Consider the following 27,782-nt stretch of genomic DNA (forward strand, 5'->3'; position numbering starts at 1 on the left):
AAAAAGAGTTGAAAATGAAGATTTGTCATTTGCTTGGGACAGTCTATAAGGACAGGTGCAGTTGGGTGGGTTGGGCTTTTTGTTAAAGAAATACATTTTTTCATCAGTTAAGGTTATTTCCAAAGACTCAAGAGCTTTTCTCTTCCTAAAGTATTTCTGTCCTTCTTCCACTTCACATTCCCTCACACTTGAGGGCACTGTAGATTCATTGTTCTTTTACACTAGACTGGCTGTGGAAGGTCTTAGTGGAGGTTTGAACCAGAATCTTGAATCCTTTCCTTTGAGTTTTCTCTCTTTATCTTTATAGAGGAACATGTTCTGATCTAGCAAAGAACAGTACTTCAGCATTTCAGTGTTGTTTGTATATGACTGTTGTACAGTTTAGCACTTGGAAGGGAAATACTTCCTCCTTAGTGGACTTTCAACTTGTTTTTGAAACCCAGGTGCAACAAAATGTCAATATGTAACCTGCACTAACACAGCTAAGTGACTGAAGTGAAGGTGCAGAACCAGCATGGAGATCTGGAGGAAGAGCAAAACCACGTCAGCAAGTGCTGTACAATGGAGGGAGTTTAATGCAGGGTAAAGTTTAAATTCTTCTTGAAAAGTGTATTCTTGTTGCTGTTTAAGTTTAGCAATGCCAAGCTTTTTTTTGCTTGACTGTTCTATATGTGAACTAGATCATTACCATTAAAAGAACCTGAAGTTCTTCCAAGTTTATATTCAGGCCAAATGAAGTAAGCCTCTAGCAAACATGCAACTAGATGACATAATAGCATATAATAAATGTGCAGAGGCCTCCTTGTTTCCTCACCCCTCTAATTATATCGAACAATAGGAATTGAAATACATGCCTCTTTAGTGACATGGTGCTTCAACTCTGTTTAATAGAATTTCATTCAAACATAGATCTGTGTGCAGTTGAGTCTTGTTTACAGTGGATAGCTGCAAGTAGCACGGAACCAGAGGTTCTGTCAAAAGTTCAGTGAAAATCTGGAACCTGAAGAGCAACCAAGTCTTTCTCTGAGACAGATCTCACGGGGTATGTTGCAACACTTCCCTTCCTACTCAGGCTTTCTGAGTTACAGGTTCTTTGCTTGAGTGCATGTGAACTAAACTACACGATTTTAATGAAGTTCTGAGTAGCTCATCTGTAAAGCTGACTTTTCTAATTTGCTGTGTAAAATGTGTTAAAGGGGGAATATCCTGCCAGTTCCTGTGGCTGAATTGACAAGATTTAACTCACAGGGCTGCGGTGAATTGACTGTTTGCAGTTGTGTGAGCTTATTCTGATAAGAGGTCTTATTAATGCATATTATGTGTTAAAGCACACCTGCATGCTAAGGCATATATTCCATCATTTTCAAATATTTTTCTCAAAAGATTTTGGAAGGAAGGAAACCTAGAAAACGCTAAACATAAAGTGATGCTGCAGACAACTATTGGTTTAATTTCTTGGCACAAGATTAAAGAAGATGGCAGACGCTGGTCATTCTTTCCCAATTTTCCCACGAGACCAGACTAAGTTTCCCCCACATCCTCTAAGTGACATGAATTAGCTACACGATTCCTGGGGTGCGTGTTTAGTGTGTGCTGATTGTACAAACTTTTATGAATGTCAGAAGCCTAGAGTTAAAAATTATAGAATCGTGGAATGGCCTGGCTTGAAAGGGTCCACAATGATCATCTAAATCTTGGACTTCAAAATTATGTGAATATTTCAGAATTGTTTGTTATTAATTTTTGTTGTTGTTTTTTAATAGCTGGTATTAAAATGAAGTTTGACCTGCGGTTAGGCTATTAGACTTCCTTTGGAGTAATTCTTTTCCTCCTTTTTTTGAAGTTTTAATAACAAAATAGCAAATGAAGAAATGAGCAACAAAAACATAGAAAAACAAAGAAGGTAGTTTTCCTGTAAGGTGAAATTATCAGCCTCTTTGAAATGAGGGTCAGACTGTTCATTTCCTTATTGTGAATTGTTGTAATGAATCTGTGGAACCAGGGGAAGCAGTAGTTTGTGTAAAGTGTGTAGCAAGATTGTGCTTGTGCAATGAACCACAGCTAGTGTTTGATTTCTCTATGCTGGAAATCTGGGAATCTCTTTATCCTAGATTTTGTATGTTTTTTTAAATGAATCCATGCCATGTTGACTTGAATATCTTAGGCCCACAATGGTACATTTCCCAGGCCCTTTGGACTTGCTGGACCCAGCTGAATGGGAAAGGAGTGACTAATTTATGAGCTTTAGCTTTTTTAAAAATATGAAGTTACAAACTGAAGGAGAGGATGTATGCATAAGTCTGGCAATAGACTTCCATGGAGTAACAATCTCGAGGCAGAAGAATATGTTTTGAGTTAATGGTAGTCTAACAGTTGCACCTCTAGCTCAAGATCCAGCCTGTGGAAGGACTGAGGTATGTGAATTTCTTCATATCACTTTGGAACTGGGCAGGGCCCTGTCCAGCTGTTCTCAGAAGAGAGCAGGGATGTAATGTATGCTCCTTGCTGTGACCAGTGAAGATAGAGCTGAAGCAAGATGAAGTCTGTTTGCCATTTCTGGAGTGGAAAAGAGGCCTATGTTGGCTAAGGGGGATCAACACAGTAACTTGGGAAGTTAAGAAGATTTTTCTGTAAACTTGTTAAGAATCATCTCTTTCACCAGTGTGCTTTTTCTTTTTTACTTTTTTTTTTTTTTTCTTGAGCTCATGCTCAAAAATAAGCAGTATTTTTCAATTTAGAGCTTCATTGGTGTTTATATGGAGCAGTAAGGAAAAGTATAGGGGGGGAAAGCATAACTAATAGTAATATTGTAAATGTTCCTTGAAATGTATCCATCTTTATCTGGTTGTTGGGTGTTCTTTTCCATGAAGGGTATTCTGTGGAATGTGCAGGTTTTGGTAGGACAGGTTTTCTTTACTTGTTTTAGATTCTTAATAGTCTGATTACCAAATGATGGGGAGTTCACTCTGTGCTGGTTTGTTGTGATAACCAAGCAATGAAATGTATCACTCACACCAATTTCATGCCAGCTGCAAGATAACACTATCCTATTGGAATGAAGTAGTGTGTATATAAAAATAATCTTGCTAAGACAAAAGAGTACTTGGCAGTTAGCAATCAGTCATTTCACATCTCAATAGCCAGGTATGAGTGAAGATTGGAACCTATAAGGTTTAGCTTGGTAGAATCTGGAAATGAAAGGAATGTGAATGTTAACAACTATTCAGTAAATGTCTCTGTGCTTGGCTAAAAACAGTTCTGTGTTGGGTTTTCTTTTAATGGTTGTGACCTTGTGTAAATTCTGTCCATGTTAACTAAGCTTGTAATATGTCTTATGGCCTTCTAAGCACTTATTCTGCAGCAATGTTTCCCCTGTAACCTAATGTATATCTCCTGGTGTCTGATTTGCCTATTGTTCGGTCTGAACTCTGCATACACCAATTTCATGTTTACACTTAGTGCCTAACAACTGGCAGATCTTGAACTGAACTTTTAGTCTTCCCCTTCCCAAGCTTCTCATTATGTTCTTCAGTGTTCTCATGACTTTTGTGTGCTTACAACTTCTGCCATCATCTTAATGGTAGTGCTATTTGTTCTGTATATGCAGAACCTATGCTTAGTTCCACTGGAGCTTACAGCATGAAGCTGTTGATTTCTGGACTGCACAGACAGGACGTGTGTCACTTGGTGCATCTCTGAGGTGTGCTCTGTGCTGGGCCTGTATCAGAACCTGTCCTTTTTGATTGCACATACTTGCATCATGCAGGTCTGCAGCAATGCGTGCTTCTGACGCATGGCAGAGTAACAGAGGAGGTGAGGAAATAAGGTAAACAACATCTAGCTGTCTGAAATCACAAATGAAGGAAAATCTTTTATGCTCTGGGCAGTGACAATTTGTAAGTAACTTTTGATTTGTCTGTGGGAGATTAATACTGAGATGTGGTCATTTATTCTGTTGTTGAATTGTCATAGTGGAAAAGTTTTACAGTAGAACTATGAACTTGTCAGCTTCAAATTCTGCCAATAAAAGCTACTGTGGATGACTTCTAAGATTGTATCTTAACTTCTGAAGCTTTTGCCAACTTCTTGTGTCCTTCCATTGAAAGATTCTTTCAATACTGGTTGGTCTTATGGAGTGGAGGGAAATATAATAAGGCTTTGATCTTTCAAGGAGCTGACAAGTGAGTGTTTTCTTTGACTTCTGAGGACTCCTTATGAGGAAATCCTCCTCTGGTGTTTCTATCTAAAATGCACCTTCTTTAGCGATATTGAAGCAGACAAAGAAGCTCTGGGATCGGGTAGGGGGCAGATGAGTTAGTGCCCCATCTCAGTTTGCTTACACGTAAAATGGAAATTACTCTTATTATTGATAAGTGCTATGTTATGTGGAAGAACTGCTAGGATAAAGTTTTGAGGATATTGTTATTTGAAGGAGCAGTATTTCCAGTTAACCTTTTTTACACTTCAGAAAGCTTCTACAGTGTGACAGATGCATGTGAAGAAAATTAAATATAGATAGAACGCAGTGGAAATTGTAATGCCTGAGAGGTGTAATAATCTCTTTTAAAACCATGAACAGGCAACCTGCAGTGCTGCTATTTGCGTTTTCATTTCACTTCATTGCTGTTTCATTTCAATATAAACTTTGAATTTGCTGTAATTCAGAAGTAGCTCAAACATACTAGACTTTCAAAGGAAAATTAAGTTGGAGGAGAGGAAAAGAGAACAAATAATAGGACTTGGAAGTAACTTTTTGTTATAGCCTTTGCATCCACATTTGCCTGCTTTTTATTTTCTTAGAATCCTAAAACTATTTTTTTAAATTATTATTATTTTATTTTTTTTAGGGTGGTGATGAGCTCATCTTTTAACATGTTGAGCTTTTCTCACTTGCCATAGCAATGTAGCTAGCTTTAGGAAGTAAGGATGCTATTTAACAGAACTCCACGGTATACAGAAAGTAGCATACTGGAAGTGTACAGGAAAGCAGGATTTGACCAAAGTGGGATCTGACCTGAAAGCCTGGGCTGAACTTAATTAACTTTGTTTTTATTTCCAAGAAAAACTTCTGCTTGTCTCAGTGTATTTGCCAGCATCCTCAGCTTAGGTAATGATCTGTATTTGTAAAGCAGTCCTTTGAAATGGTGACCTTTGGAGCAAAGCAGCTGAGTGGGCATACCTTATATCTTATGCTAGCACAACCTCAGCGCAATTGCAAGACGAAAAGGATCATAGATTGGCTTAGCTTGGAACCAGCCTTAAGGGCCATCCAACTCTGCTGCCACCCATCAGATCAGGCTGCCCAGGGCCCCATTTCCACCTGGCCTTGAAACCTTTGAATGGGTAAAGCAATCTCTGTGCCAGAGCTTCACTGTCCTCTGAGTTAAAGAATTTCCTCCTGCCTTCTAACCTAATCTCCCTTGTTTTAGTTTTAAGCCATTCCCCCCAGCTTGTCCTATCACTGACTGTATAAAAAAAGTCTCTCTGCTGTTTATAAGCTCCCTTTTAAGTACTGGAGGACTGCAGTGGGGCCTTCTGGAGCCTTCTCTTCCCCAGACTGAACAAGCCCAGCTCCCTCAGCCTTTCTTTGTAGGAGAGGTGCTCCAGCCCTCTGATCATCTTCACAGTCCTCTGGACCCAATTCAACAGCCCTATGCGTTTCTTGTGCTGAGGGCCCCAGGCCTGGATGCAATACTGTAGGTGGGGTCTCAGGGAAAAGGGAACAATCACATCCCTCACCCTGCTGGCCATCCCTCTTTTGATGCAGCTTAGGACACAGCTGGCCTTCTGGGCTGTACGCACACAGTGCTGGCTCATGTCCAGCTTTCTATTCACCAGAACCCCCAAGTCCTTCGCTTCAGGGCTAAGTAAGGTTTGTGGTGTGCCTTTGTATATTTGAAGGGTATCTCTCAATAAACATGCTCTGTTTGCCTGTTACTTCTGCCGTCTTACAAGCTGCATTGCAAAGTGTGACTAGCAGCAGCAAGAAGGGTGGAGAATGCCATCATCTGGAAACCTGCTATGACTGCAGCAGTGACCACCTCATAGCTGCAAAATCATGTTGGCCAGATCATTGCTTCCCTAAAGGTAAACAGAAAACAATAGTAAACTTCCATAACTGCTTGCAGAAGTTCCCATATTCAGTTTAAGAATAGAAAGATGAATCTAAGCCATGTTTTCACTTACATAAATGTTTTCTCTTGTGCAATTCATGTGTAGTTAATGTAAGGTGCCTGTCTGACCACTGCAGATGTTTAAAATAGAAAAACAGATGGGACAAATAGAAAGATTTACCACACAGCTTGATCTCTTCCCCTGAAGCAGCCATCCATCAGCAGTGCTGTCGACACAAACAGCCCAACAAGTTTCCCTTCAAAGTTGCTACAGGGCCAGGAGAAACGGCTCTGTGCCACACAGCCTTGGGATTGGCCCGGTAGGAACACACCTCTGCAATCTGTTTATTCCCTAAAAATAAGGTACAATCTGTAGCATTTGATCTAGAGATCTTTTATCTTGCGTTCAATAGCCAAATAAGCTTGAGCAAACAGTTAACCTCTTTAGAACTGCTGCAAGACTTAGCTAAATGAGTGGAATGAGTTCAGGCTTTTCTCCCGAGCACAATGAGACCTGTGTGAGTTCTCTAGATCTATTCCTCATGTTTTTCTGGGTGGGTATATGTGTATTAAGTAACTTGTTTGCATCTTTACTGCAGCTGAAACTGTTTTTAAGACTTCATAATAATGTAATGGCTTCACCTTGTTGAGAAAGGAGTTATTCTTTTAAAGCTGTTTTATGTTCCTTCTGTAATGTTCTGTATGCAATTGCAATCATGTTTTGGTTTTGTAAATGTAGTAACTATCCCTGATCGTATTTCAGTGAACTGTAGTTTTTCTTTTCTCTTTTAATCAAAATCAATTTAAATAGGTCTAGAATCCACTTTTTATTATTTTATTTATTTGTTAAAGAAAACTTGACTTAAAAACCAGCACTTCTTTAGACTGTTGCTGAATGAGAGACTTGATCAGCTGTAGTGACTGTTCTAACTGAGTAAGTATCTGGCATAACTGAATACATCAGGACTCGTTAACCAAGGGAGACAAACAATGTGGCAAACACGTACTACTTTTGTTGTGGTTCAAATGAGATGTTCTCAGAACCAGAAGGTTGCGAAATTCTTGCTCATGAAAGAGGAACCAACGTTTTTATCAAGTGATCAAAGTTTTTATGGGCACTAAATACAGGAATATTGACTTGTGGGGTAATTGCTTTCAGGAAGAAGTAGAGACCATAGGAGAATGAGGAGAGAAAAAGGGATCAGGGAGAGATTATAGGCAAGAGAAGAAAACTTCCACAAAGTTCTTTAAACCTAAGCTTGTTTTTGTTTTCCTGAATAATTGTTTTTCCATTTAAACCTGAGTAAATGTTGTAGTTGTTGATGCTTTAATTGCTACTTTCTTTTGAATAAGCATCTATTATCCTTATGTGGATAGATTTAACATCAAGATTTTCAGAAGGCCTGCATTGTTACGTTAGTACTGGTTAGTGTAGCTTAACCCATATTGCATGTTACATTCTTAAGTTCTGCACCATTAGTGATGATCTCGTAAGCATTCAAATGATCCCGTTTAAATTCATTGCTTTTTGGAGAGAAGCAATGAGGAAATAAGACCTGTATTTGTGTGGAGGGAACTACCAGGAAATATATTTAAAATTGTGAGGCACAGGTCTATGTTCTTTGTTTAAATTCTTAGCTCAGAATGCCACTTTACATATAGCGAGCTGTATGTAAGGCACTGACATGCTGATAATGGCAAAAGAGTATCCTGCACAAAATGTATGTAAATGGGCTTCAAGTGTACTTTATTAAACCAGAAATAGATCATATGTTTTACATATTGCCTTCTGGTTCTTCAGCCTGTGGGATTCTTGCTCTACAGATTTGTTTTATTTTTTTCATTTAATGTTCTCACACTTACAGATTTTCTTACAACCTGGACAATATCTGCATAACGTATGTACTAAGTTGAGAACACTGAGTAGCGTAGCGTTTCATCACACTGACTGTATTGAATAAAATGGCCGATTGAGTAACACTCAACACAGACAAAAACATGTAAATGTTTAACCACGGTTGCAGTATTTTATAGGAATGTGTTCACACAGATTGTGAACAGCCTTTTGCAGGCTCTCTCTCCAGCCTGCTTTAGACCAAGTGTAGCCTGTGTTTTAGATAGGATTCTGAATACATCTATCTTACTCTTGTCTTAGTTTTGTATTTATCTTTTCTTCAATCTCTGCGTTTTAATCTTGGAATACCTAATGTGAATGCATAACTCAGAATGAAACAAAAGCAAATCTTTTTTAAACAGAAGAGACAAGCCTCTGCTTGTTGTGATTCATTTTATCACCTCTATTTAGCAAAGGGGAGAAACTGGAGTGATAGAAATGAAGGAAGGCATCCTCATTCAGGAAAGCACCAATCCATTGTCTGGTGAAACTGGAAAGGAAGCTGCGGCAATTAAGACGGTAAACTAACTCCTTCAAAAGGAACAGATGGAGGAGGGCAGTTACAGATGTTTGGCTGAGAAAATGGAAAGTAGACTGGTTGAAGACTGCAAGTAACTGATTGATTCCTTATGTTGAAAGGACGCTGTAATTTATAAATGATAAAAGTAAATTTAAGAGGAAAAAAAGAGAGAATTGCTGTTGTGTACAAGTATCCTGTTAAGCCTTTAAGGAAAAAATGAAGTCTTTTTTTTTTTTTTTTTTTTAATAATGTTGGATTTCTTTAGAAGGTAAAATAGGCCAAAAGTTTACCCTTGAACGAGGGAAATGTTTAGCTTAGATTATGCTTGGCCAGGATCTTTCATCACACAGCCCGGGGAATAGGCAGAGCACAAGCGTTTAGTGAATTGTGAGATTAAATTACATGTCTCCTGGAGGAAGTAGGAACATGGGCTGTTCGGTCAGCAATTAAAAACTAAGTAAAGAAATAGATTCTGTCAAATCTGCAGTGACTTCAAGGCTAACATGAACTTGGTACAGGTTTCTGAGGTCCTATGAATTAACTTCATCAGCTTCTTGCAATTACGTACCTCAGTCTAGAAGTGGAAGCCATATAGGAACTTTTGGGATAGCATGTACCGCACATGTTAGATGATGGGTCTGGGCAAAGGAAATACAGAACTTTAGTAACATGGTGTAGGGTGATGGCTGTATACATTTGTGCATGTACGTGAATGTCTGTGTGTCAGTGATCTGTGTATGGTTTGATGTAACTTGTTGGTAGTATTGTGAACAGTCTAACCTGGGGGAGTGAGGAAGAAGCTATAATACCTGAAATCCATACAGTGCTGTGGCTGAACATACAGTATAACAGTGCTTGTCTTTGGTGGGAAAATGTTCATAGCTGGAAATCTGTCTGGGTGGGTTTTTAGAGCTGTATTCCCTGCTCTCTGGGGCAGTTTGCTTTCTGAGATATCCTTTTTATCTTGTGTTTCTTGTTAAAATAAATCGTAAGCTGCTGTGATAAATAGCTGAACAGGAAACACCTTGGTACCCTCAGTGCCTTAAAATAAGAGGTACAAGAAATCTTTGCCAAAAGGAAGCTGATAAATAGTTGCACCAGCACGCAGGGATTTGGCTGTGTTAGAACGTTCTGCTTCAAGGGGAAACTAAGGCAAAAATATGCAAACAGTTTGGAGATATTATTGTGACTGAAAAGGTACTTAAAACCCCTCCCACCTGTCTTTACTTATGCAAGCAGCTTGCTGTAAGCTCACCTTGCTGAAAAGTTGAAGAAGTCCCCAGAGTAAATGTATTTAACAGTAAAGAACGACTTGAAACAGTAGGACAGGTGACAAATCTAACACTTGTGTCACGGAATCAAACCTGGAGAAGATACTGAATACAGTTTAATTTATGGAGAAGAGGTGCATAATTAAGTAAAAGGTTGGTTTTCGGATCACCTTTGACTGGGGGAGATACAAAAAGGTCAGAGTGGGCTCTGCCCTCAAAGCTGCCGGCTGTCACATAACCCTGATAGATCATCTTTTCCCCTGGAGCTGCAATGGAGGAAGGACATGAGAGTTGGGCAGTGGGTGTGAGAGTTGCTATTCACTAGAATCCAAGAGTTTGTGATGAGTGAAGAAGTTTCTGCCCATGAGTAAAGTTATCCCTGCACCTCAGGGTACCAGTAGCAGCATTGTGCCGTGGTGACAAAGCTTGCAGGAGGATCGATGTTTAGTGAGAGTTTCTGCAGGGTGCTGTTTGTATTGGAAAGTGTTTATGCACCCTGAACTCTGTCCCCTTAAGTGCTGGCATGACACCGTGTGTTATATGCTGAGAACAGCCACTCTGTGATTAAATTCTGGGAACGTAGATTAAAATTGTAGTCAAGGGCAAGATCTGCATTTCTTAGTGCTCAACTTATATCTTCTCAATTTTTTGATGTAGGATATTATGCGGATCAGGGAATATCTGGAATTGGAAAAGGGAAGTTCCTGTATTTGCCTACATTGTCTCAGATCTCTGGTGGAACTCAGTTGCATTGTTGTAGTCTATTTATGCCTTCCTGCAAGTTCTGGAAGTGCTGAAGCTGCAGAAAGCACGAGTGTGGTTTTGAGTGGCTTTACAGCATGTTCTATTTTAATCACTTTCATCAGCTTTATCATGCAGTGAGAGCTGAGTGCTGTATCTCCTCATTGTGGGAGGAGAAGGGGGAATTTAAGATGTAATTAAACCCTATTTTAATATACGGTTTGCATATGAAAATCATAAATGTAAATGTTACAACCTTTCCTAGGATTGTTTGAGCACTATGAAACAATAAGTGGTGGGGTGAACAATTCCACAACAGCAATTAAAATACAAGCCTATGAGTGGCACTTCCTTGTCCATAGTTTCAGAATTAGGTAAAAGAGGATTTTTCAGTTTGCATCTCAGATCAACAGCTTCATAACGCTAATTTAACACTATGTAGAAAACACAAATTGTTCCAGATTCTGCACAACTGCATATTTCAGCTGCCCCAGGAATTTGGTATTGGCTGGTTAAAGTAGTTTGACTAGGAAAGAGCTATGTGCTGCTGGTACTGGGACAGATACTGGGGTAAAAAACGAATGCATTGTCTGTCTGTTCTACCCTGTTTAAGATTGTTCTTCGTAGGTAGGCTGTGTATGCTCTTAGCTTCCATCTAAAATTGTAAGTATTGACCAAAGCAGATGACTTCTGATTGCTTTGTTCAGCTGATGAATAGCATGCTGTAAGAGTACAGAGGTACTGATGCCAGAGCGGCCCTTGGATAATAAATTAGCAGGAGCTTTGAATTTCACGTTCAGCTTTAAAAGTGGATATTAAAACATTAGAGGCTCAGGAACTATTAGCTAGTGTTAAGTATCTACATTTAAAAGCAGTTCTCCAAAATGCTTTTGGAAGGTGATAGTTCTGTTTGTCAGTGATTGGGTGTGCTGCTACTCAGGCTTCTGCATTAGTTATGCAATTTTGTTCTTCCCTGTAGCAAGCACTGTTTCTATGACATTCAAACGTCAATTCAACGCTAGGAATGTTTAAAATCACATTTTTAGATATTTAAGTAACCTTAGCAATTTTATTAGAACATAATATTGATTGCCAGTTGTTTGAGTGACTGTAAAGTAGCCAAAAGTTTCAAAAGAGGAGCAGAAATTACCTTATGTGAAAAGTCGCCCCTGACTCCTGACCAATGATTGTCTCCCTATGCTTTGTGCAGCATATTTTTCTCAGAACATTTCCCGTGTTTGTTAGATGGCTCAGCTCCAGCAGTGCTTTAATGTAGTCAGCCTGCTCTTTTCTTGTGTGTCTCACTGATAATGTTTTCCTTCTCTTCATTATCCAGGACTGTAATGTATGCTGTATTATTCCTTTTTCTTCCCTGATGAATGTATTTCCTCGCAGATATAAACTCTCCCATTTTCTGTAGCTTCCATGCTATGTATAAAACAAGATTTATTTTTCTGTCCTGTGAGCTCTAAATTTGATTCAGGCAGAAACTGGACTTCAAGATTGAGTAGAGCTGTACTTTTAAAGAGCACCTTTTCATATGATCTGAGGAAGCCTGGACAGGCAGCACTCCTAGTGCTATGGTATGGTAGATACACAAGATTTCAAACCCTAATTATTTTATTACAGAGGCTAATGTAAGAAAATTGTAGTTCTAACTGGTACAATGAAATCATGTTTTCACTCTGAAGAAACTTGAGATCTGCTGTTACTTTCTGCACTTGACAGCTCCAGATCACAGGTGGGTTTTTTTCCTGTCTATAGCTGTTTTCTTGTCCAACAGGTACCTCAGTTACTTAATCTGTCTCTTTCTCTTGCATTTCCCTTTGTCTCTTAAGGTTCTCAAGCTTTTGGACACTGCTGTAACATCACATCCTTCCATTCAGCTACTCAGGGACTTTCCAGCCCTCACAGCGCCATCCATTAGGGCTCCTTTCCAAGTGTTCCTGTCCAATCTTGGTTAATCTGTGTATTTCTTTGAATGTCACTAATGCACTTACTCTAAGCTAGAGAGTTTGACTGTGTTCTCTATCTCTCTCGACTTCATTTATTGTAAAATATTTTCTAAAACAGCAACAAAGTCCCAATATTCCCTTCCTTCTTTTACAAGTAAATATCTTGCCTTGGCTGCTCTGCAGTCATGTATGTGCTTGCAACACAATAAATCTCTAAGCAAAGTTTAAATTCTGTTTTCCAACCAGTGATGTGAGATTTCATTATTGCTGGGCTTTGGTTGGTTGATTTTATTTGGTTGGTTTTTTGTTTTTGAGAACATTGTTGCAAAAATCTTGATGCCTTAAGCTCAGGATCTGTAAGTTATAAGCCTGTCAAATGTGTTTTTTTGCCTATAGAAAAGAACCAGCTGTACTAGTAATTATAAATTTTCTCTAGCAGACAGGTGCCATGAATTAGTTACATTGCTGAAGTTTTCTGCTGAACATCCAGTAGCAGCCCTTGACAGTGTTTTGGAGCACTACTGGATGCATTGTTGGCCAAGGGGAGGATTTGTTCTAGCAGCAGTTGTTAGGATGGGCTGAAGGTTAAGTCCTTATGACAGTAACCATGCTTGGAAACATAATCTATGACTGGAAAATTCTCTCTTGGTTGTTAATATAGGAAAGGGAAAGATTCCTTTGGAACTGCTAATACAGTAATTAAACATTGTCAACATTGACAGTGCATGATGTACAGTGTAGCTTTAGACGTGGATTAATCAGTGCAACAGTAACAACAAAATTCAGCCTTGCTTTTTGTGACTTCCCTAACAGTAAGGTTACTTTTGAACTGTTCTGTCAGGCCTCACAGCTTATAAGGGGCTGCAATTAACACAAAACATGGCAGGAAGCCATGAGAGACTGCGGGCTGTCTTTTTAAATTCTCTGTGTCCCTGGGGGAAGATGAGTTTCACTTCTCTTTGCACGTATTTCATGCCCAGGGCCTTTTTAGAAGGGAACTTGCCACTTCTGCCTTCCCTGATGGATAGCAATGTTCATATTTCTCCTTATTTCTTCCCTCCCCTTGTGACCCTTTGAGTTTTTTAATTTGCCAAGACTTAAAGCTCCTTTCTTTCTCTGTGGAATTTAAGGAGTGGTCCATTTGTGGCTATTAGCTTTGAGGGATCTGAAGCAGTATTCTTTCTACCTGTTTCTGCATCAGGTCACTTTTGCATTCAGTCCTTTTGACTCTTTTCTGCTGCAAAATGCAGAGAGTAGGAAGCGTCATGTAGAATAGCTGAAGGAAATAGGTGTTTAGGCTGTTAGGCCAGGTTAGATAATTGTGATAATCTGATTTGATCTCTTGTATATGTAGGTCATGGAGTTTTGTTTTTCTCCCAGTCGCTGAATGTAAGCCTATCTTTCTGAAAGATCTCTTGCTTAAAAAAAAAATTGAAGCAGTGGTCCTTTTTCCATAGTAAGAGATGGTGGTGTTTGTTTGCTGCTAGGAAATGGTATCTCAAGAAGAATTTTTAATATCGGTTTCCATTCAGAATTTGTAATATCAGTTTCCAGTCACCGTAGTCTTCTGTGATTTTATGAATCTGAAAGATCTCGTTTTTTTCAGTCCATTTCTGTTTTCCTGTGATCTTAACAAGACTGGCATTGTGTGTATGTACCGAACTGTAATATGTGTAAATACATATCCAAAAAATCAAGCCCTCTTTCAACCTTCTCTATCATAACAACTTTACTTTAAGCTGTGTATTGAGATGCCTCTTGTCTTTATCAACTCCAACTAGAGCCTTAACTATCTCTCCAGTATTTCCAGATCATTGGAGACACCAGGAAAGTCTCCATCCTCTTAAATGATCTTATCAACATAGCGTGTGGAGGACAGGTTGTTTTTGTTCTACCTGCTACTCCTATTTTATATACTTGAGGTCAAATTCGCCTCCTGAGCAGCTGATCTGTACTGTAAATGCGCAATGGAGTCTGGCAGTTCCCAGTGTTCTTTTGATAGTCTGATTTCCAAATTACTTTCCCATGCGTACATGTTATATTTTCCTTACGTGTGGGATAGCTTGCTATATTAAATTATGTTTTCATAGAACCATAGAATAAGGAAGATAGGAAAGGATCCAAAGAGATTTGTTAGATATGTCAGCATGCCCCAGGGAAGACCCAGTTACGATATCTAGGCCATGCCTGAGAAGTTCCTCTGACTGGCTTTAAGACAACCATCTGTCAAGACTCTACAGAATCTCCTTTTTCTTCTTTGTTTCCTCCTCCTTAGGTTAAATGTCTGTAGTGTTTTGGCTTTACTTCCTGTTCCCGATCTTTCTCCATCATCTTTTCTAGGCCTCAATTCTTGGTGAGAGTACAAGGTGTTGTATTCAGCTCACATCTTTGATATACATTGACCAAAATGATGGGGTATTCCTGCTGAGCAGAACAGAGGCTGGCTTCCTCTGTCTTGGAAGATAAGTTACTCCGTATGAATCACAGTACAGTATTTGGGGCTTTGTTTCTTTCATGTTTACCTCACCATGCCATAATCCTTGATGTTTCACCCTTCAAGCAGAGCGTCTCTAGCATCTTGTTTCCCCTTCCTGTCTTTGTAAGTAGATATATTACACTTCATTAGAAACTATTTCTTAGCTGTCTCAAAGTCTTGATGCTAATGTGCTCGCTCTTCCTTATTTTCAGACCCGCTGTCCTGTAGAAGAAGGCAGTTGAGAAAGGTTTGTTGAGGATCTGTCCTCACGTGTATGTCAAACTGATTTTTGGCTTTCACTCAGCTGTATGTTATCTTTCAGGCAGTTACAAACTGCTTTGTGGAATTTTTGTCAGTTTTGTTTTGTTTCAGTTTTTTTTTAAGGAATTGAAATTCAGTTGGTTCCTTTTTGTTTCCTTCTTTAAATAGAGGCACTGCTTCTTGTTTCTCTAGGTTTGGATCCTTCTCCCATTCTCTGTGGATTCTTGAAACCAGTACTGGCCAGTGCTGACTTCACTAGCCAACTGACTTGAGTCAGTTCTCTATGCATTTAAAGTGTCATTAATGAAGCTCTGCCAAAGATGTAACTTAAATTCTCTCTAGCCTGACTTTCCCTTTTCTGGTCTGATACTTCATGTCGATGTAGAGCTCTGGTGGTTAAAATAGGAAATTCAGATGGTTTTGTATGAGTAATGTTACCCTGTTATTTTCCGCTCCGCTTATTATCTCACTGCCAAATTTCAAAGCTTTTGCTTTTAATTCTAGGTTAGGAGGACAAGAGATGCTGAAATACTGAACCTGATGAATTTCTGAGTGTTTGGCACCTCTCTGAATTTTATCACCTTTTGGGGTTATATAAATCTGTTTTTTGTAATATAGCCATATAAATTATGGTGCCTACATCACAACATCTTGGTATGTCTTGATTGTGCATGTGAGTCAAAAGAGCAGCTGTAGCAAACAGAGTGTTTTTGTTTTGTTTTTAACCATCTACAATATAGACCAAAAGAAGATAAGCAAACAATAATAATGTATCTAATTGGAGTATGGACAGATGATCCAAATGAGGCTTATTGGGATAATAACAGGTTAGCTTGGCCTCGATACCTGGACTCTTTAGCTGAATATTAGATGGCTCGTAGCAGTGTTTCCCTGGACAAGCAGGAATGTGTACTTTTATTTGCCTTGACTTATTTGGATCTAATGCAAGAGCAGGAAGTCAGTGGTGGCTTTTGTTGCTGAGACCAATTTCCTTGTCAGGAAAATGCTTTAATTTTAAAAATACATGCAGTGCACACACATGTGCATTCTGGTATAGCTAACACAAAAACGTTTGGCTGCTCAACAGGTTTAAAACCTGCATGTAAAATATAAAAACATAAAGTATAAGAACTTCTGTGGTATAAGCTTTTTTTTTTTTTTTTTATGGAGAAAGGACTTCTCGATCTATAAATGTGAAGTGCAGTACCTGAGTGCGTCCTACCAGCGCAATTATCTTCCACTTCATTCATTTATATCCCCTTTTTATCCGGATTGAAATCCTCTCTAACTGCTCTGTGGTAATTTTGTACCTGGGTGTACCCAAATGAGTCATACTCTTCAGCAGTCAAGTTGTGTGGCCCAAGACTGGACCAGAGGACCGAGGAGTCTGGAGGCCTTGTCAGTGAGGTTGATCCTTCAACCAGTGAAATATCTACTCACAAACCATGTGCCCAATGGATGGTATTCCTGGGAACAGGCTGATTGGCATGGCCATGTCAGTATTAAAGCACAGTGGCAAAATGGGTGAGTCAGACCAAGCTTAGTTATGTATGCAGTAATTTATCATCACTTTTATTTGTTTAAAATTGCAGCGTGGTTGTATTATTTCTCTAGGGGCTCAGGTAGACAAGACCTGAATTTCCAAGCTTAGCAATTAAAGCTTTTTTACCTTTCCCATGCTTTTTAAATGGGGAAAGGAGAACACATCACATAGGCTTTCTCCACTGCTTTAAAACTTGTCTCACTGAGCAATGCAGCACATTCATCTTGAATAAGAAGATATAACAGATGTCAGCAGATAAGAGCGATGGACTCTTGTATTTCTTTCCTGTCCTCTCCCACTTATGCTTAATGTATGAAAATCTCATTTCAACAATAAATTGACATCGGCAGAATTTTTTGAATGCCTTTACAGGGAGCTGCTCAGTAAGCCTGGATCACAATCAAACAGCATGCAGATATTTGGATTACATGTATACTAATTTGCTAATTTGGAAGCTAAGCTTTTCATAGACTTATTGTCTGACACTGGAAGGAGGGAGTGAGGTTTGGAATGTTCGGCTCTCACAGTATTGGCAGGTAGAGTCAGGTTCAAATACTTGAGCTTTTCAGACTTGTTTTCTTGTTGAAAGCCCTGAGTTCCTGGCACTTATATCACACAGGGCTTTTGTTTTCATAGCATATTCATTAGAATGAAGATTTGAAACTGAATTATGCCTTTATTATAATATACTCCTACAGTGCCTCTTATCAGATCTCAAAATGCTTACGCTTTCACAAGGAAACCGCAGCAGTAGCTGTTCTCAGGCTGACTTGACAGCAGTGCATGGACAACAGACAGCGTGTGTGCTGCAGGAGTCTGTTTTGCAAATGGTCTTCTGTACATACCCAACTCATTGGTAAAATATAAGCGAGCTTAAGTCCCGATGTAAATACATGTGCGTTGCTTATAAAAGCTTCTTATTGATTTAGTTTTATCTCTTTCTTGTTTAAGCCCTTTATAAATAGTGTTGGAAAAGGCACGCACAGTTTGTGACAGTTTAACCAAAGGGATTTTAAATAATTGGTGGCAGTTTAGCTGTATGCAGTCCTTCTAGTTAAGGCTAGGAAGAGGATGCTTCCTTAGGAAATCTCATCTCCTCTCACCATGTAGTTACCTGCTGAGCACAGCAACTTACATAAACACTCACTGCCTATAGCTCCTCATGGCTCTATGAGCTGGGTGAGTGATTTGGGTGGTGGTGGGACAGGAGTGAGAAGCATTGGCAAAAGCCAGCCGGGTTGCTTGTAGTCAGATACCATTTTTAGATGGCATAATTGCTAATAAACTGAACAGAGTGATATTGCACATATGGGTCTGGGCTGCGACTTGACCTTCACTATGGTTGGGTGTCTGCCAGGAGGTGCAGGCCTGTTTCTCACATTAAGAGACACGGTTTATTAGCTCTGAAATAGTGACAGCAGTGCTGTGATTGTACAGTTTCAGGGCCAAATCTGGCTTGTGTTCAGGCACCTTTGTTGCGCTGGCACAGTCCGTGTCAGCCTGCTCTCTGCAGACATGCCCCATGCCCTTTAGACTTTTGAACCAGGTGAATTGGTAAGCTTAGCTGTATAAGTTTAAAAAGCATTTGTAAGAACTTTTGTTTATAGGCTGAGTGTATGTTATATGGGATCACTGAGATGTAACGCAGGGACTACCTGTTAATGCTGCTTGAACAAAATTACATTTTAAATTAGTAAAAAGAACTGTTTTAGACACAAACTGAATAACAAAAAGAGCTGCCCTTGGTAAACTTCTAGTTTTGGTTAGATACAGTGCTTTGATAAATTAAAAACAACGTAAGTGGTTAGGCCCTGGAACAGGCTGCCCAAGGAGGTTGTGGATGCCCCGTCCTTAGAGGTGTTCAAGGCCAGGTTGGACGGGGCCCTGGGCAACCTGATCTAGTAAATGTGTATGTTTGGTGGCCCTGCCAGGCAGGGGGGTTGGAACTACATGATCCTTGAGGTCCCTTCCAACCTGGGCCATTCTGTGATTTAAAGAGGAGAACAACAGTGACAAATCTTTATCAGATATTTGTACAGTGGGGCTTCACACTGAGCTTGATGACATATGTAAGCATTTTTCCTTGGTGGATTAGTATGCTAATTCATATTACCGTTTCCAAACAACAGATTTCAGTCATTTTCCCTAGGTATTCATTTGTTGTTGTTATGTTACAGCAGCTTCCAAACATTGCAGTCATTGATGGGGCTCCCACTGTAGTAACTGCTCCAGCGTGATGTTTTCTTTTTGCTTTTCTCTGATGAGACCAATAGCTTGTAAGGGAGAGAGGGGGAGGGAAGTATCTTTCTAAGACTTTGTCTTCATGGGAAGTTACTCCTTGTAGATTGATGTGCCTGACCATCACCTAAACGGTGGGTCAGCAATTAACAGAAGTTATGAGCCATAATGATGAATGAACAGCCAGTTTAACAAAGCATTGGTTCACAGATAAAAGAGAAAGACACTGTGTGCTACAGAGACCTCCAGTTTTCTTAGAATGTTCTTTCCCCATCTTTGCTCTGCCCTTGTACATGTATCCTCTCCCCAGAGCAAAAGTTCATAAGTCAGTCCAGGACTATGCTGGAAGGAAAAAGTACTCACCTGCATTACACAACTCTGACCGAGTATTCTTTCTTATTTTTTTTTCCCCTCCCTATAAGATTGATTTTGTTATTACATAAAGGGTCAGCAACCTGTAGCATCCCTGAGCTACAGTATTCAGGCAAAGAGTATGTGAGGTGTGTGCTGAAATGTGTCAGCCCAGCTGAGTCACCCTCAGTTTCCCTCCCTCAGCAGGCTGTCCTATCTCTTTCCCTTTATTCCTACCATGGCTTTCATAAATCCAAGCGCTTGGAATCTTTCATAGGTGTTTACTTTAGACCATGTGGCTTAGCTCTCTGTGCCTCTTCCCTAAGTATCTGACAAGCTGTGCTTTAGAAATTTTTCAGACGTGCTTCTGTTAGTGGTTACCCGGATTAAATCATTGACAAATGCATAATACTCTTCTGTCAAATTGTGTTCCCATCAGACAACCCAGGTAGAGTTCAATAACTGTATGTTGAAACTAAACAGCCGCTCACCTTCCTATGTTACCACCAAAATAGCAACGCCCTTGGCTAAAGCTCTTTATCACTTGGCTGACACAAAGTTTTTCTCTGGAATCCTACTTAATCCAGAGCATCTATCTCCAAAATAGTATTTCTTCTGCTTTGGTGCGTATAGCAGTGCAGCCTTCAAGGAAATAATTAATTGCTGTTTTGATGGGGGGGTGAGGGGGGAAAGCATCTAAAAGCTTTTAGCAAATGTTGTAAGCCTGGTTTTGGTGGGTTTTTTATTATTATTATTTAAATAGAAGTAGTGTTGTAGCTGTGATAAGAGCAGCCCAGACTTGTGGGGAGAGGTAGTGGCTTTTCTTAGATCAGCTCATACAATTGGGAAAAGCAGATAAGCTTTTAAGCCTGATCCGAAGCAGAGCTTGCCCCCCGTGGTTTTCCAGCTACATTAGTTGGTCTAATGGAAGACGTTCCTTCTCCTGATAAACCTTATTTACTCCCAGGTGGTATCATTTTCTCTCCACCTGTCACAGATGTTTTTCAAACCAGCGACTTCATATTCAGTGAAGGAACTGATGTGTTTTAAGCATCGTAAATCAGGATGGGATAAGAACACGAGAAGTGGCTTCTGCTTTCTAAGAAACGCTGCCCGTCAAAGATATATTGAGCCATAGTTCACATTCTTCCAGCTGTTTTCACGGACTTTTGGTTGTAAATCTGTCACAGTGAAGTGTCAGCATAGGATCTCAAGTCTTGATTACACTTAACAAAACATGCCATCGCTGTGGTGTTTCTAGGCAACTAACATGCACTTCATGTTGTGAATTTGCTAAAGGAGCAGCTCGATTAATCCTATGGCCCTCCTAGAGATCTTTAGCCCAAACTTAAAACCTTTGGGTTGGGGAGCTTTTGTTATAAGTGTGAAGGATTTGGATATGAGTTTTAAAAGTTTTTACCAATTATTTTATATTTAGAAGACTGGGGAGTTTCTTTTTTTTTTTTTTTTTGTTTATTACTTTTGTTATTATTTTTATTAAGATGAGATTTCATTTCCTTTCATCATGGCAAGGTAACCACAAGTCAATGTCCACACACCTCTTGGTCACTGTATGTCATTTTGTATTTTGGGAGGAAAGGTGCTGTTTTGGGAAATGCTGTTTAGAAAAGTTATTCTTCAGAGTACGGGATGGTGATCTACCACAATAGCAAAACCTTTCTTTGACAGGATTCTTGTTCTTTCCATAAATTTCAATTATGGAAAATTCTGTAGTGGGGTGAGAAGAAGAAAAGGGAAACTCCCATAAGCCCTGTTTGTGTGTTTCTGGGCAACACAGTAAATATTCTTCATAGAATAACCTCAAGTACTGTCAAAAGCTTGTCATATTTATGTCTGTGCTGTGTTTACTCAGGCTGCCTAGGTGAGATCACTTCTGTGCTGTGCGATGGGTACGTGCCCTGCTATTAGCAGCTCTCCTGCATGAGGACCGGACTGTTGACCAAAGCCCAAACAACATCATGAGGTTACTGTGACAAAGCCAAACTGCACTTTTTTAGCTCATAGCCCTCTAACTACGTGCACTGAGGCAGAGGGCCTGTGACTAATACTCAGCAGGAGTTTCAGTAAGGTAGCTGCCTGAGTGCATTCAAATGCAAGTCAGTATATAAGGTTTAGATCGCATTTCATATCCCTTATAGAATGGCAGTCCCATTCTTTTTGCTGCCATATAAACAGGTAAGGGCACTAAGGAACAGAGAGATGTGACTTCCTGACCTACACTGACTCTGCAGCCAAACAGAACTAAGTACCAGTAAAACCATCTTTTTTCAGCAGCAGGAACTCTCAATTAAAAGGGTGATAAGCTCTACAGAGGAATTAGTTTTGCTACATTTATTTTCATCTCCTTAAGGTAGATTGCCTGGGTTTGTCCTCCAAAGTAAAAGCTGGACTTAAAGATGGACTTTAACCATGTTGCTGCAAAATGAATAGTCACAAACATGTTTTGAATGACCACGTCAGTGTTACTCTGCAGGATATGAACCCGTACTTGTAAAATGCAACGATTAACACGCATGAATGCCAAGGGGACTCAGTAACTAGATAACAGTTGTGTGATGAAATCTGTTGAAGGAGGCATGCAACAGTATTAAAGAGCTTTTTCTTTCTCGCCTACATGGAGATACAGGAGGTGAGAGAAGTTCCTGCTAACACAACAGTTTCACGCTCCAGCAGACCAGTGGAAGCAGGGCTGTGCTGACTTACAGTAAAACTGCATTTAGAAGATTAGCTCTGCGGTCATCAAAGTTAGGGAAGTACATCTCCATCAGAATCTGAATGTTTTCTGTGGTTTACAAAATGCAGTAGGTAAGCTGATGAGCCATTTGAATCTCCCCAGGGCTGTTGTACGCTGATGTTCTTCATTTCCGCCTAGATTTGCATGGAGGCAATGTACTCGCAAATATCCACAGCTTGTTTGTTTCTTGAATACGACTCCACTTCCCAGTGGAATACTGTATTCTTCCATAAGCAATATTCTGGTTATGTTTATGTAATTCCTTGGAGGAAAAAAAAAAAAAGAAAGCATCAAATGATAATCATCACAGATAAGCAATCAGAATATGTTTACAGCGTGTTTTGTGGTGCTGTGTTGGGCGCACCTGCACTAGCTCTGGCAGGCAGATCGGTGCAGGGAAGGGCTGCACAGGGATAACCTCAGGTCCCAGAAGCTTGGTTTTGCTGACTTGCACCACTCCCCTGAAATGGGATGCTGATTGCAGGGCCTACTTACTGAGCGGTGCTTCTCGGTGCTCTGTGTCACGGCTAAACAGACTGTGCTCAAGTCAATGGCCCAGATTTTTGTGAGGCTCTTTCATAAAGGTCTTATTGTACCCTGGATGAGACCAAAGGAAGCAAATGAAATGTTAAGCTGTGTTATGGGCTATGGGAAGCAAGACAAGAAGTGGTATTGTACCTTCTCACCTTGAATGCTCCTTAGCTTTGGCTGTCTTACAAAAGGCACATCAGAAATAGGCAACTTCAGTTACCAGAACAGGCTGGAGTTTGGAGCAAAGATGAGAAAGAATAGCGGAGGGATTAATGGAAAAAAAGAACTAGCTGTATGTTCCCATCTTCTTATTCGAAGTAGTGATGCAGAAACTGAAAGCTTTAACAACTTTTGTCTATAGCAGAATGATAGGGGATGCTTCTGAGATGAGAAAAAACATTAAAGCCGGCTTCTCCTCTCCTACCCATTGCTCCTCCTCCCAGAAATCCCCACTTGCCTCCCCCAGTGTCAATATTTAAACTAGTTCAGTTGAGGGTAAGCAGTTACAGAAATCTGGCAGAGAACAGCAAGATCATCTGTTACATAAAGGAGGGAAAACACCGAGTTTCGTGGCATGTCTGGACACACTCTTGCAATTTAGCAACTCAAGGAACTGGGGCTGTTTAGTCTGGGGAAAAGGAGGCTGAGGGGAGACCTTATTGCTCTCTTCCAGTATCTCAAAGGTGCTTACAGTGAGAGCAGGGCAAGTCTCTTCTCACTGGTGACAGGATGAGGGGAAATGGCCTCAAGTTTAGGTTGGATATCAGGAAACACTTCTTTACAGAAAGGGTTGTTAAGCACTGGAATAGGCTCCTCAGGGAGGTTGTTGAGTCACCATCCCTGATGTGTTTAAAAACCATTTGGATGTGGTGCTCAGCGACATGATTTAGTGGAGGGTTGTTAGAGTCAGAGCACTATGGACAGGATGATCTTTAAGGTCTTTTCCAGCCTGAGCAATTCTGTGATTCTAACTCATGCCTCTTTTCGGTATCTGTTCCTGATTAGAATGCTACATGATGATTTTTGAGTAAGTAGCTATACAGGGGGAAAGGGATGGGACAGTATAGCTCCAAGCACCACGCAGGCATTAAATAGGCCTAACTTGGAGCCTGCCTCAGCAGCTATGCCCGCTGCTTCTTGCCTATCAAAAGTCTTTGTTTGGGGACTTAACTGCTGGTGTTAAATGGTGTTAGCAGGTACTGCTACATCATTTATCACTGGCCTGCAGTGTTAGGTTGTGGCATTTTTGTGTTGCTAGTGCTGCATGAACCTGTTATGTAACCAGCTGGAACTGTTCCAACCTTGGGTGAGTGTTTGTCCAAAGAGAAAGAAAAAAACAAATACAGTAGCCACAGTGCAAGGAATAGGCTGCCGCTTTTTTTTCACGTTGAATTTGTGCTATTCTGTTGGCCAGCAGCTCAGCTTCATGACAAAACTCGATAGCTCGGTTCTAAGAACTGCATCTATCTGCAGTTTACTTAGCAAAGCTCTCAGGCCACTGGGAAGGATTTAGTTGCAGTTTGGTCGCACAAATAACAGCTTGCTTTTTGTGAAACCCCTGCCCCCTACCTTCAAACTTTCACCATCTGAAACCTGAGTGAAGTTGTTCTGTTTAGCAGTCACGTAACAAACCTCATCCCCACAAACTGCTTCCAGTCTGAGGTGCTTAGTTTCCATCAATTGCTGATGCAGGACATGACAACTCACGCAGCAGCTGTTCTGGTGAGTGCTTACTCACCTGTACTAAGGGAGTGGACCGTCCCTAAGTCAGACAGGTAGAGGAATGCTTCTCCTGAGGACTCCTTAGCACAAGATGCTCTTCCTTACTCTTCCCCATCCTTCAGTTTCATAATCTGCCTTTTGCCCTCACTGACCAGCAGATCCAGCTGCCAGACACTGACAAGAAGCACAGCCTTATTTCTTCTTTGAAATGTACAGAATGCAAAGGGAGAGTTTTTAAGCTTACCCTTCAGAGGCAAAAGGAAGTTGTGGTGTGATGCTGGCTGAAACTCAGTCTGCACTTAGTGACCTCATGCCAGTTTCAGATTCATAATAATGTGCTCAAAGCCAGGGAAATTCTGACAGACTTTATGTTTTCTGGGGCAACTCAGACGTTCTCACTTTCTGAGGGCTCCTGATAATGAACCACCAACAAAATAACAACCTGTTCTTGTAGTGCAAGAGACCTCACAGCAATAGCAGCAACTTTTGGCACAGCAGACACCAGCCTCTCAAACCTTGCAGCAAGGTGAAGTTTAGAGGGGTGCTGGGGGGTCTGCTTTGCTTGTGGGCATTGAAGCTCTAGTATGTCACTTCATTTCCTTTCACAGCTCTAGTTCTCTTGTCATGGAAGAGCTGAGATGTCCTCATTTGGGAGGAAGTGAGGGCAAGAGAGCCTGAAAACCATAAAACATCAGAAAAATGTTATCCTGATTTATGCTGGTATTGCCTGGTTTTGACTGACCAAGCACGGCTTTACGTTTCTGTGCTTGCTGAAACTTGACTGTGCTCTGCAGAGAGGGGAGCCTCTATTCTCAGTGTGGCACTACCAGGTAACCACTGTGCTCACAGCAACAGAGACACAGTGGAGAGAGAGAGGTGAAAGCGAAGGAGGAGATGAGGTAGGAAGGAGAGAGCTGAGAGGGAATTCAGCTTGCGACTGAACTGTGGTAGCATGCGCTGATCTGAACCTAAAGCCCAGCTGTTCTATGGAGGTTTTCATCCCTCTTAGGTGTCTACTACATGAACTGTCTTTTCTGTTCTGAATTTTGTGACCACATTTGCAAAACCAAGGAAGAAGTTTGTGTGCAAGCCATCGGTATCGTCTAAACATAAAGTGTTCCATTATCCACAGCTGATCCACTCTTGTCAGCCTGCTCTCCGTGTTTGGCTGTACTAGGTGCTTTTCAGCAATGCTGAGCAAAGGCAAAAGCTGGAAAATAATTGCAAAGCACGGAACAGATGTGCTAATTCCTAGAAGAAGCAGCACAGAGAAATTAACCAAAGACCTTGGAAGCGCTCCTTCTGGGCCTTTCCACACCCACTGTAACTCTGTTCAGTCAGCGTTCAGGCTGGGGTAAGGGCAGCTAAGATGGCTTCCTCAGCTCGGTGTGAACTGCTCCTGATAAGCACCAACCCACAGAGGTGAAGTGTTTTTCCACCTCACAACCTGAATGCTTTCCAGGGTAATGTACGCGTGCACATTAACATTGGACGTTGTTACCAGACTGAAAATATGCTCTGTTTCTCCTGGCAGCTCACTTAAATCTTCAGATCTGTTTTGTTGACTCCATGAGCCTTTCACAACACGCTGTTGGCTACAAACTCCCTGAGAAGCTGCCCACTCCCTTTGCCCCATGAGACAACTGGGAACAACAACACAGGGTAAAGGTTGGTGTGATCAGCAAGTTCACAGTAGTGTCATGCAATAGCAGAGCCTCATGTTTTTGTGAGGAGAGGAGGGAAGCTGTGTTTTTAGTAAAAGAAGCTTGTATAATACATATGGGAAAAGTACATGCAGCTGTATTTCTGCACATTTGATGGCGATCGAAATAGAACAGTAAATGCAAGTAAACATCTAGTGATACTGCACTGTTTGACAAAGAAAACATGAAAAAGGAGTGCAGGAGGTATTTGCTTGCCAACTTCGGGCTTCTGTTTCTCCTGCAGCTCTTGATGATATCCCAGGCTTTTCAATGGGCTGTGGTCCTGCCCATGCCCTAGGTGCTGAGGCTTGTCTGCAGCTGTTCTTGACTGAGAGCTGTGGATCGGTAACTCACAGCATGAAGGTGATTGCTTGAAGATTGGCTTGAATGCCTTTGCATGCACCATTCCTTACTGGTGTGCTTTTTTTTTCTAAGAGTTTTGCCTAGTGACTTGTTTGTAGCTGTTCTGTTTTAAGAGCTGAATACATGTCAAAAAGCTGGCGTGCAGAGCAGTGCAATAGCAGGGCTGTAGGATGACTGGAGCCTGCACCTTTCTGTCATTCTTATACCCAGAGGCCTTCTCAACTCGCCCTCTCTTAGAGAGGAATCTTGTGATTCTTCTGCAGTCAGACCTGGCCTCCTGCCATCTATTCCATACATGCTGGTTGCTTATTGCCAGGCAGGCTTGTCTGTGCTTGAGGATTGTAGCGTTCCTCTCTTGGGAAACTTGTGGCCAGTAAGGCTTTCTTAAAACAAAGGATCATTTGTTGATATATACAGCAACAATTCAGAGGCAAGAATGCTGAGCCAAAGAATCTAAATGTATGTTTTGTTTTACGTGAGCGTCTGTCTTGTTAAAAGGCAGAGCAGACAGTTGTGTTGGTTTTTTCTCACAAGCAAATGCCCTCGCAGAAAGTTGGTCTGGTCTTAGGACCCCATAAATAGCACTGACATTACCCACATACATTCCTGTCCCTTCTGCCTCTTCTTTCCTCTCCTGTCCTGGATGATTGTATAGACAGGGGAAAAAGGAATCTGATCGCTTGTGGCTTCTGGTAGTTGGTTGGGAAGGCTCTGTGAAATGACTACTGTGTGCATACACCCAGGCCTATGTCTTCCTTGTGAAGGAGCAGCACTGATCTCTCTGGTGACTGACAGAACCTGAGGGAACAACATGGAGCTGTGACAGGAGAGAGTCAGGTTGGGTGTTAGAAAAAGTTTCTTCACCAGAGGGTGGCTGAGCCCTGAAACACGCTCCCAGGGCAGTGGTCTGGACGAAGCTCTCAGACATACGGTCTGAGTTTTGGGTGGTGCTGTGTGGAGCCAGGAGCTGGGCTCCTCAATCCCTTCCAACTTGGGATGTTCTGTGACTCTAGGTGTCACACACAGACCTACATGCAATAGCAGGGTGGGCAGGCTGTGCCCTGTGAGCTACGTGCGTTCTGCACGCACTGGAGCTACTTCTTGTGGCTTTTGTATTCCCAGAATTTGTTGAGCTACATTGTGTATGCTTGGCTGCCTGGGCTGTGCCTGCATCCCCCTCCAGAAACACAGGGCCTCTATCCAATGACTTTATATTGAGTCTCCCCTTGGGAAGCAGCTTGCCCTGGCTTCTTTCTTCTTCCCTCGGTCATTTGGAGCAGCTACTTTTAGGAAGTGTTCACAGCTGTGGAGACTTTGTCCAATTGGTATCTGTGAAATAGAGCGA

The 27,782-nt window shown here is 41.0% G+C and overlaps 1 protein-coding gene across 4 annotated transcripts in view; it reads left to right on the top strand.

The window, feature by feature from the left end:
• The window catches only part of SESN1 (sestrin 1), a 58,740-nt gene that overhangs the window by 15,172 nt on the left and 15,786 nt on the right, over positions 1-27,782 (top strand). Inside the window, exon 1 of one of the 4 annotated variants that reach the window (XM_015858665.2) lies at positions 8,193-8,526. The exons of the other annotated variants lie outside the window; for them this stretch is intronic. Coding sequence (XP_015714151.1) covers positions 8,446-8,526 — 81 coding nt within the window. The 5' untranslated portion in view covers positions 8,193-8,445. Of the gene's footprint in view, positions 1-8,192; positions 8,527-27,782 lie in introns of those variants that run through there. 4 annotated transcript variants of the gene reach the window in all.

The sequence above is a fragment of the Coturnix japonica genome, chromosome 3 (assembly GCF_001577835.2).
Source record: "Coturnix japonica isolate 7356 chromosome 3, Coturnix japonica 2.1, whole genome shotgun sequence".
Lineage (NCBI taxonomy): Eukaryota > Metazoa > Chordata > Aves > Galliformes > Phasianidae > Coturnix > Coturnix japonica.